This window comes from Plectropomus leopardus, chromosome 14, assembly GCF_008729295.1.
Source record: "Plectropomus leopardus isolate mb chromosome 14, YSFRI_Pleo_2.0, whole genome shotgun sequence".
In the NCBI taxonomy this organism is placed as follows: domain Eukaryota; kingdom Metazoa; phylum Chordata; class Actinopteri; order Perciformes; family Serranidae; genus Plectropomus; species Plectropomus leopardus.
This window is the reverse complement of record NC_056476.1, coordinates 1,804,230-1,815,956: the sequence shown is the minus strand read 5'-3', so window position 1 is coordinate 1,815,956 and position 11,727 is coordinate 1,804,230. Positions and strand designations below refer to the sequence as shown.

At 42.9% G+C, this 11,727-nt stretch overlaps 1 protein-coding gene across 1 annotated transcript in view; it reads right to left on the bottom strand.

Annotated features, from left to right (window-relative positions):
- Window positions 1-2,179: 2,179 nt before the first annotated feature.
- rab11fip5a (RAB11 family interacting protein 5a (class I)) overlaps window positions 2,180-11,727 on the bottom strand; it is a 30,076-nt gene continuing 20,528 nt past the window's right edge. Inside the window, 3 exon segments of the mRNA XM_042500284.1 lie at window positions 2,180-3,228; window positions 4,774-4,930; window positions 7,150-10,458. Coding sequence (XP_042356218.1) covers window positions 2,971-3,228; window positions 4,774-4,930; window positions 7,150-10,458 — 3,724 coding nt within the window. The 3' untranslated portion in view covers window positions 2,180-2,970.

Below are 11,727 nucleotides of genomic sequence, written 5' to 3'. Positions count from 1 at the left end.
TAAACAAAAAAAGAAGAGCTAAACAAATTCAGGTGTTTCACCAGTCTGAAACTGTGGAGTTATTAACAAAAACAAAAAAATTGAATGCAAACATAAAACCCAAAATGAGTTTTGCGGAAAAACACACACAAACACACCCCAAACATACGGTGAGCAAGAAACACAAAATATTCTTTATTAAATATACAAAATTTGTGAAACAGAATTGCATCACGAATTGTAAACTTTCCAATCTCACACACTACCTCTGTAAGCACATTCCACTGGCTACACACTCGAGGACAAAATACAATCAGTTTAAACTTAAATAAAAATGGAAGACATGGAAGAGGACGTTTATTCTTCGTAAGTGCCGAGTCACACTGAATATGTCTCTATCTATGCACTCGATATTGCGGTCGCAGAACAGCAGAACTGAGAAGACGGAGATGTTTTTTGTTGTCGTGTCAAAGTCGGCCGAGTGCTTGAATCACAGAGCGATTAGAAAGTGCGGCACGGTGTAAAGTCGATCTAACTCTACCGATATCGACGGCATGTTCAGTTATGTTCTGACGATTAAGTAGTGCAAGAAACATCCACGAATGCTGTTAAAAGTGGCATCATATCAGAATACTGGATGGTGTATCGATCTGCTCCATAGATTAAGTTTCAAGGCGTCTTTTTTTTTTGTTTTTTTGGCATTTCACAGGAAATCACTGATACTGCTCGTTTCCTAAAGTTTATTTTGTGCAGTGATCCAAACAATAACAAAGCATCCAAAGAAAAAAAAGTGAACAAGATGGCTTTTCTTCTTCTTCAAAACCAGCCTCCGACGAGTCAAATGAAGTGCTCGATTCTTGTCGAAAAAAAATCAAAAAATAAGGCAGCATTTGGCATTTCAATACGGCATATATGCTGTAAAAACCGCGGTATATATCCCTTTGTAACACCTGAAAGCGGTAGCGATGCGCGTGCTCGTGCTGAAGCGGATGTGACACACCGACGGGGAGTTAAGAGGCGGCATGTTCGCAGGCATTGTTTCAGACGTGTTTGATGACACGCGTGTGGAGAAGGCATGAGATCAGAGAAGCTGTGATGGCTGAGTGAGACTGTCTTCACCTGATAACACCGCACGGGAATCAGTTAGCTTATGTGGCTGAGCAGAATTTCAAGACATGCCCAAAAAACAGATTTAAAAATTAAAAAAGAGAAGAAAAGGAGGGAGAAAATAGGAAGGAGCGAGCAAAAGAGAAACAGCACTGATCGTGAAATAAAACCATTCACTCGCTGGCTAAGAACACTTTTGAACATTCGGGAGCGACGGTCAGCTCCCGCTGATGTGCACAGGCTGAACTCTCACACCGCACGCTCGGTTTGCAATAACTAGTCAGAGCACTCGGTATTTATCAGGGATCGTTCGTAGAGCTTCGGTCCAGAACAGCGTATAAAAACCATGACGACAAAGTGACGGCGATCACAGCCACAAAGTTTCTGTGAGGTGGTTTTGCATGAATTTACTTCAGGAAGCAAAGTTAATGTGCACTGAAAAACAATGCAGAACATTTCCAAATTATACCTGAAGATTATTTATTTCCCTCCTCATCAGCAGCAACTGGTTTCACACCATTTAACCTTTTGAAACCTGGTCAAATTTGCTTGAATTTTTTCAAAAACAAGGCAATGAGCAACAACAGCAGAAATGACCCAAAAAAATTGTAAAAAAAAAAAAAAATTACAAGGAAATGACCAAAAATTAGTTAGAAGATAAATAAAAAATAAAGAAAAAATAAATAACAAAAAATGATCTGAAAAAGTAAACATAAATTTAAATAAAAATAATTTTAAATATGTAATTATGATCAGCATGAATATTTTTTCCACTAGATATTTTTCCCTTGCTTTTCAAAATATTTTTAAAAAATCAAAATCTACCAATTTCTTGCAATTAATGTAACATTTATTACCAAGTTGCTCATTTATTTACTTCCTTCTGAGCAGCAACTAGTTTCACATCATTTAAGTTAACCCTTTGAAACCTGTGAAAACTGGCGTAATTTCTTTGAAAAACGTAGGAAGAAGGCAATAAGCCATGAAAGAAGAAACGGCCCAAAAAATGCAAAAAAATAATAAAAAAGTACAAGAAAATTACCAGGAAATTAGTTTTTAAAAAAGAAAAAAAGAAAGAAAGAAAATAAATAAAATTACAACAACAAAGGACCTGAGTAAAATGCCTGAAAAACTATACTAATTCAGTAACATAATTTGAAATATGTAATGCTGTTGCACTGTTTTGAAAACTGTCCCTGCTTTCTGCCGCTTCACTACCTTCATAACACAACGATGCAATAAAAATCAAATGCGTCAGAGACGTTCACTGTGACAGAGAAGCTCTCTGCACGATGAGTTTCATGCTGCACTGAAACAAAGTGAAACCAGCTGCTGCCTCGAAGGTATAAAATCAATCTAAACCTGATGCTGAGCAACAGAAATGTGCAGTTTGTAAGCGAATGCAATTTGTAGTTAACGATCTGAAACATGCAAAACCACCAGAGTGGCTCTGAAAGCGGCTCCACTTTAGCAGAGAGTCTTTTGGGGAGCTGGTTTGATACGGACTGTTGTGGACTGAGACGCTACAGTTTCTCTCTGTGGTGAAAAAGTGATAAAAGTGAGGTGAGGTGAAAAGGAGGAATCAATGTTTCTACAATCAGGATCCCGAAATGGAAGCATGGGTTTCAAACCCGCTCTCCTCCGTGAGCTCAAAACCACCTGGCTGTGTGAACCTGAAATCAACCTGAGGACCCGCTACATTCAGAACCGCACGACCCGAAGCCTTCTGCGAGGACGCGTCTCAGCGCAGTAAAGCATGCCGGCTGCAGAACGTCGCCTCGACTCCTCTCAGTGCCTAAATATTTGTATCAAAAAGGACAGCATAGCAGTGAAAAGACTAAAGAGCTGTTGTTGTGGAGGACCGAGTGAACGGAGCGGCCGGCGTCACTTTAACTTGGAGCGCACCTGCAGCAGAGTGGGCTTCTGCTCCATGATGCGCACCAGCAGCGTGTCAATGTAGTCCTCCAGATCTTTGACCTGCGGCTTCAGCTTCTTCAGCTCCACCTCCCGCTTTGCCAGCAGCAGCCTCTGACGCTCAAACTCCGCCTTCTGCCTCTCAAGCTCCGCCTCCCGCTGCACCAGCAGGGCGACCAGTTCACTGTGGTTCAGGTGGTAGTACGAGCCCGCGCCCTCCGTCCCAGACTGCACACACACACACACACACACACACACACACACACACACACACACACACACACACACAAGACACACACACAGACACACACACACACACACACACACAGACACAGACACAGACACAGACACACACACACACACACACACACAGACACACACATGCACGCACACACGCACACACAGACACAGACACACACACACACACAGACACACACACACACACACACAGACAGACACACACACACACACACACACGCACGACGCACGCACGCACACACAGACACACACAGACACAGACACAGCACAGACACACACACACACAGACACAGACACACACACACACACACACACACACAGACAGACACACACACACACACACACACAGACACAGACACAGACACACACACACACACACAGACACACACACACACATGCACGCACGCACGCACGCACGCACAGAAGAGTGAACGTTAAACAAGGATGAACTTTTTCTTTAAACTTTTTAATGTCATATATATATATTTTTATATATGTTGATCTTCAACGAGTTGCGCTCGAGCTCGTGATATCTGTGGATGTGAAAAACGTCTAACAAGGATCAGAACAGTGTGATGTGTTTTTATTAGATTTCGTTTTTACTTTTGATTAAACGGAGGTGGTCCGCTCAGCCTTTGTGGCGATCGCTGCTTGTTCAGAAAATAAAAACAAAAAATACACTTATCTCTCTGTGCACAAGTCGATTTACAAATTTTTGAATTTGTTAGTGTTTTCTTATTTTCCTTTTTTATTTTCTTTTATTTGTGACTCTTGAAACATAGCTTCAGAGTTTTTTCTCTAATACTTACAGTTATAATGCCTGCGTCATGCAGATATAATAAAATTAGCAGGATAATTTTATTTCTTTTCCTTCCTCTACTTTTGTTTCTTTTTTCCTCAGTTTTTGTTAAAAAAGCAAATATATAATGATAATAATAATAATACATTTTATTTATAAAGCTGCTTTTAGAGGAACTCAGAGACACTGTACAAAACATATCCACATATCCTCTCTGACTTAAACATACACAAACGTAGATTTAAATACTCGTGTTTGCTTATTCCCCAACTCACCTGCTGTATTATTACAAAATGATAATAATGAACAAAATCTCATCACTTTTACACTTTATTTTTTGTTGTTTTATTAAAGAAATGATATGTTAATAACACTGTAGCAGATTCCTCTTTACACTGGCATCTTTTTGTTTACGCTCCCTGATTGTTTCCAGTTTGCTTTTATTGTACTTTAAAGTACTTTCAATTATCTACTCATAAAACATTTTGAGCTAAATTTGTTACACATATTGCTGTTTATGTTATTATGACATCATTGTTGTTGTTGCAGGAGGTGTGCAGGATAACTAATTTCATTCACAGAAGTGAGTATGTGCAGGTCACATAAATCTACACAAAACACAAACGCATAGTTGCAGTTGTTGCCTCTGCAGGGCAGTATTGCAGTATTGCAGCATTGCAGTATTTTAACAGTATTTTAATAACGTGAGTGTGTACCTTCTTCCTGTCGGTCTCCGGCTCGCTGAGCTGGCTGCTCCTCCCCGGGTGGATGGTGGACTTGAGCTTCTCCAGGCCGGTGGCCAGCACTGACCGGCCCTCGGTCCGCTTCTCCTCGGCCAGCATGGCAGTGGTCAGGGGCTTCACGGGGTGGGGGCTGCAGAGGACAACAAGCACACACACAAACGGTCAGCTGACCCACTTCACACGACAACACCTCTGAGGCCTTTTTAGGTTTTAAAGAGACGACTTTAAGGTGAGACGTCCGTCTGTCAGACTGGAGGTCCAGAGCTCTCAGCTGAAAAAGCCAATTATCTTTCAGAAATGTGTCTGAAATTATCATTCAAAATTAACTCAGAGGACTTAAATTCACATCTGTTGTTGATTCCTGCTTTATTTAAAAAGCACCGCAGAGGAAGTTGAGGATGGTTTGTGCAGCGTGTGATTTTCAGATTAAAATCCTTTAAGTAGCCACGTCCCAGTTTTAGCCTAAATATAGTTAAACATGCTTTAGGCTCAAGGCATGTTTTACTTCTGTAATATTTAAATAATTTTATTGTTGTTGGCAATGAGCACTTATTCACAGTAAATAAAAAAATAATAAATAAATGTTATCATTAAAATGTATTAAAATAGAAATCATCTACAACAAACCAACAAGCTTTTTTGTGAGACTGAGATAAATCTGAGGCATCTCCAGTTTAAAAATATGAAATAAAGAAAAAAATACTTCTGCTACGAAAGGTGATTAAAAATATATTTCTGTTACACAAAATTATGTTTTAAAAACTTTTTGGGTTCTTAAATATTTGCTTTTTTCCTTGTGAAATACTTAATTTTTTCATTTAATCCGGCCTAAAACTAACGAAAAAAAAAAAGCCAGTGTATCACTTTAAAATGATAAAGTTAACCCTTAGAAACTTGGATCTACATTAGTTTTCTTGTGCCGCATTCAGATGCTTTTCACAAGCATTTAAACATTGGAAACCTGAGAATACTGGTTTAACGTCTTTTGAAAACATGATAAAAAGATGATGTGCATCTTGCTAAAAAATGCCCAAAAACTATCAAGACATAAGTAAAATCTACAAGAAAAAATATCTGAAAATTGTTATAAAAATGAAAATAATAATAATAATTATAAATAACTTATTGTAATTAATTATAATGTTACAAAAATATATTTATATATTATTATTTTAGCATTTTTATGACAATTTCCTTGTTTGTTTTTCACTTTTTTGTTTTGGTAACTTCTGCAAATTTCCTTGTTAGTTTTACTAATTTCTGGGTAATTTTTGGGGTAATTTCTTACCAAGTGGCTCATTGCCACCCTCTTATGTTTTTGAAAGAAATCAGCCCATTTGCTCAGGTCTTAAAGGGTTAAATCAATTTGTCAGCAGGTCAGTTTACTAACAAACAGCCTGAGAGCAGCTCTCTGTTTTTGAAGCATCTTTTCATCTTTACAAGAACGCAGGAAAGACAGTTTCCTGTGTCAGTGACCTACATTTACCATGAGATCTATCATTCATCACACCACTTACTTACTGCAGCCACTTGCATTCATTCAACTGCAGTTTTTGTCACATATTTCTTTCTTTAGCCGAGGACATACGGGTTTTTGAGCACAACAGATTCTCCTCTGGTCCTCCAGACTGACACCAGACGTCAATGCAGACAAACATTATAAAAATCCCCAGAAACTCTTCATTTCAGGGGAGTGAGTAAAAGGAGGTTAGACATGTGAGAGAGTCCTCATTAAAGGACACACTGGTGAAAATTGAAATTAAATTAGCTCAAAACTGAAAGACTTAATTGCATGCGTCGGTGCAATCAAACGTGTGTTAAATGTGTTATTACCCCGAGGTGACAAGGAAACGCTATCAGTGACACAACAACACCCCTTCGCCTTGTGGAAAAAGCCTCATTTCTGGTTGGGAATTTGGCAAATGAGTGTGGCTGTGTGCGAATACGAGCTGGCCCCCAGTGGGGAGGGAGGGGGTTAGTGTTAGTGTGTGTGTGTGTGTGTGCTGGGAGGGAGGGAGTGTGTGGTAGGAATCAGGGCAAAACAATAACTGCTAATTGGCCTGAGGCTCTGTTTCCCCTCCCGTTACCACAGAGCCAGGACACACAAGACACCTGCAGATGAGTCCTGTTAACACCTGTGTGTGTGTGTGTGTGTGTGTGTGTGTGTGTCGCACAAAGTGATGAAAAAGAGAAGGTCACATCACAAAGGAGAAACCCCTCGAGGGTCGGCGGCTCAGAAGAAAAGCAGGGCGGAAGCGGAGCGGCAGACTGAAGAGACGACAGGATAGAGATTTCTGGAAGTGCTTCCCCTCCACCTTTTCACCGCCAACTGAGCATGTGCAACCTCACCTGTTCTGCTGATTGGCCGCCTGCTGCTGCTGCGTCTCCTGAAGTAGCGGCGGTGTGCCTCGTGCCACGCTGGGCGGTGACTTCGTCGAAGCATCGGCAGAAGGAGGAAGGGAACAGAGCGCTACAGGGGAGCAGCTACTTTGAGGAGTTAGAGAGGGAGCAAAGGAGGTCAGAGAGGGGAGGTCAGGGCCAGGCGGAGCAGAGGAGGACTCCTGGATCATGCCAGGATCACTCCCAAAGGAGGGGAGGAGGAGCTCGTCGAAGTCGGGTGTCAGTGTGCCTTCAGAGTGGGAGCGGTGTCTGGGAGCAGTTTGTGCCAGAGGGTTGCTTGAAGCGACATGCTGGTTTTCTGCACCTCCTTCTGAGAGCTTCCTCTGATTACAGCTAACGTGAGAGTCCGACGCCGCAGGGGGTAAACCAAAGTTATTGTCTATCAAAAAGCTCGGCTCAGGGGTTACCGTCTCGTCCTCCGCTCCACAAACAGATCCTTCAGATTGGTTGATTTCGTCGTTACGTGGCTTGCACGCACTGATGGGATCTTCCTCAGTCTTCTGACTTCTCAGCACACAAGTGTGCCGCAGTGCGTCGTCACAGTCTTGACCCGGACTGAGTGCAGTGCTACCAGTGTTGACGAACTCACCAAAAAGTCCGAATGGTACTGGAGGAGGCTGGCTTGCATCCTGCCCTCTTAAACTCTCAATAGGAGAGTCGGACGAGCTCTGCGTCACATCAGGGCGGGAGGTTATGATGTGTGCTGACGGGTGTTTGGAGCGGAGTTCGTTTTTTGGATTTGTAGACATCATCACATCTGAAGTGTTTCTTACAGTTACGGAGGAATCATTTAACACTTTGGAAAAGTCCTCTTTGTTTTCACTGTCAGGCTGTAAAGAGACGTTGGTGTTTGAAAAGTCCAGCGACTGAGTGAATACTTGTTCTCGACTTGTCTTGTCCTCGACTCCACAGATTGATCCTTCAGATTGGTCGATTTTTTTGTTACTTGGCGTGCTTGCATTGGTGAGATCTTCTCTACTCAGCTCACTGCCGAGTGTCGAGTTTTCAGAGTGCAGCGTCTCGTTCGGCTCAGAGCCACCGGAGCATTTAGAGGACGGGAGAGACTTGCAGGTTTGGTAATCCTGAGACTCAGTGCTGACATAAAGACTTTGGAAAATGCTGCTCTGATCAGATGTACCAGTGTGCAACAGTGTGTCGCCAACGTCTTGCATGGATGAGCTCTGCGTCACATCAGGGGAGGAGGTTATGATGTGCACTGACGGGAGTGCGGAGCAGAGTTCATCTTTTTGAGTCGTAGATGTCGTCACATCCGTAGTGTTTCTTACAGGTTCAGAGGAATCGTTTAAGACTTTGGAAAAATGCTCTTTGATTTCAGCGTCAGGCTGTAAAGAGATGTTGGAGTTTTGCTGCAGTTTCGGTATCAATTCAGCATTTGAAAAGTCAGCTGACTGAGTGGCTACTTGTTCTTGACTTGTCTTGTCCTTCGCTCCACAAATGGATCTTTCTGACTGGTTGATTTCTTCGTTACATGTCTCGCACACACTGGTGGGATCTTCCTCAGTCCTCTGACTCTCACTCAGCTCGCCGCAGATCGTCGAGTTCGCAGAGTGCAGCGTCGCGTTTGGCTCCGAGCTGTCGGAACATTTAGTGGACGGGTGAGACTCGCAGGTTTGGTAATCCTGCGAGTCGGTGCTGACGTAAAGACTTTGGAAAAAGCTGCTCTGATCGGACACACAAGTGTGCAGCAGTGTGTCGTCAAAGTCTTGATCCGGACTGTTTGCAATGTGACTAGTGCTGAGGAAATCACCAAAAAGTCTGAATGGTATCGGTGAACGCTGGGTGGCATCCTGCACTCCTAAACTTGTGCTTTCAAGAAGAGACGAGCTCTGCGTCACATCAGGGGAGGAGGTTATGATGTGAACTGATGGGTGTGTGGAGCAGAATTCATCTTCTGCAGTTGTCACATCTGTAGTGTTTCTTACAGGTTCAGAGGAAACATTTAACACTAATAAATCCTCTGAATCCTCTTTGTTTTCAGTGTCAGGCTGTAAAGAGACATTTGGCTGCAGTTCTGAGAGTTTTGGCAACAAGTCGATGTTTGAAAAGTTCGTCGACTGAGTGACTGCATCCTCACTTCCTGTCTCTCTTGCAGCGATCACAGGATCTCCCTCTTCATCCCCCTCTTCATGCTGAATAACAGTGTGCTGGGCCGCTTCGACTGAAGACAGATCGTTGCTCTCAGTGACGTCGTCTTCAGATTCTGAGGGTTTCAGCTTTTTTGCAACCGACGAATCAAAGCCGAAGATTTCAAAGTTGTGTGCCTCCGCTTCCTCGGAGGAGGATGCAGAGAATTTGTCGGAGTAAGAAGAAAGACAGGAGAGGAAATCCTCTTCTGCTGAACTGCCGAGACCCGAGGATCCAGGATCTGGGGAGCTGCTGTTGAGCTTGGCGGTGGAGGTGTGAGCGGGGGCTTGATGCATGTTAGTGTCGGTTAAATCGTCCGTGTTAGTCGGACTGTTAGCTTCATTAGTTTCAGTGCAAGCATCCGGTTTTGGTGAGTTAGAGGGAGTGTTAAAGTTCTCGAAGCTCGTGTGCTCCGGGATCGTCTCAAGGAATTGTGCAAATGTGTCGAGATGATGAGTCGCTTTGTGTCCTTCGAACATAAATTCTGTGCAAAGCTGTGCGTCGTTAGTGTTTTGATGTGTTTTTGGTGGTAATGCTCCTTTATTGTTGCAGTATTGTGGTGCATGCTCACTGGGTGTGTTTTGCTGTGTTTTGCAGTCTGTGGTCAGATCCTCGGGAGACTGCAGCCTGCCAGCTGCAAACGCTTCAAACGATTCGTCCCACTCTGAATCTGGCTCCCCGGCAGACATAAAAGGGTTGGGTAACTTCCTGCTTAAAGGTTTCTCTTCTTTCGGTGGAATCGGAGGAAGAGGTCGTTTCACAGCTTCACTCTTTGCACCAGAGAGGCCTTCTGTGGTTGGGTTGTTGTGATTCGGGTGATTTGGAAAGAGTTGGGTTATCGGGGGCCGGGCGCTGGAGAGATAGGGCAGAGGAGGCAGCAAGGGTTTTAGGGGCTGAGCGGTTAGCGAGTCGTCATAGAAAGGGTTGTGCTGCTGGAGGAGAGAGAAGAAAGGGTTGCAGGGGGATATGGGAGGCGGAGAGGTCTGTGAGGGGCAGAAGGGGTTAGTGTGATGCAGTGGAGACACCAAGGGGGGCCCCGGGGGGTGGTGACAGCGTGGGAGGGGTGGTGGGTGGGGGTCAGTGCTGGGCTCTAGTTTAGGTGACACCACCAGGCTGTGAAAGAAGGGCACACAGTCCTCTTGATTAGTGTGGATTCACACAGCTCAGCTACTGGCCTGCAGCAGCTTCTCTGTCTCAAATCACATCTTAATTATTCTTTTAACAGATTGGCTTCTGTTTAATCTGTTTCTCCTCTTTTAATTCAAAATGAAAAGTTCATTTTAATCCCCTTAAACCCTGTTTTAATTCAGATTTGTCAGTTTTGTTGCCTGTAATAGGGAGTTTCTTTATTGTTGCTTCATTTTCTGGAAAACACATTTAAACCTGCAGTAATCTTTTGGCCACTTGGAGGCAGCACAACACGCTGTAATTATAGACTGTATAAAATAATGGATCTAGTTACTGCCACGTCACCCACTGGTTTGTGGACCCCCGTTTTGCTCCCCAGTTTGGCAAAAAAGTAGCTGTTGGATCTGACCAACAGTCCACATACATTCATACATTTCATTGTATGTATATATTGTCACAACCTTGATTTTTTTTGTTTAGTGCACTTTGCACTTATTAATAAAAACATAATATAACATGAAATAAAATATTTCTGGTTACTGCTGTGTACAGAATCTGGATGTTTTTTGTTTTGTTTTTTGTTCTGGATGTGAGTTATGCACGCTGCTGCCCTCCACAGATCCAAGCTGGACTTACTCAGATGAATCAGCTAAAATCAGCACCTGAACTACATTCATTTTTAGCTTGATTTTCTATCGTTATCTACAAACTAAATTTTGCTATTTGAATAATACAAATAAGGGCTTTAAAATTACTGCTGTACAAACAGTAACAATCAAACATTGTTGAAATCGATCATATATGTTTTCACATCCTCAAAAACTGGCATCAATCCACATCCAGAGAGTCCATCTCTGACCCTCTCCTGTGTGTTCATCGGCCCGTGATGTAATATTTTGCAAGAAAAGTTGATGCAGCTGTCTGTAATGATTACTTAGTGCCACCGGTGCCAACTTGGCACTTTTCCCCAAGGATATAAAAGCATGTGGGAGCGTAGGCTGTCAGAACGTATAGCTTCAGCGCTGGCAGCGTATTGAGTGTACTATGGTCCAGAACAGCTGACCTCGCCTCAATCAGCAGCCGCTTATCTGCCTGATATTTTGTTTACGCTCAGTGTGGAGAAACATTACGATACTGCGGTGGGTTTTTGGTCTCGGTCGAGGTAACTGATAAAAATAAATATGAAAAGAAAAAGTTTCAACCACATAAAACCCGCACACTTTATTGTGCTGCCTTTAGATGCCTCTCACAATC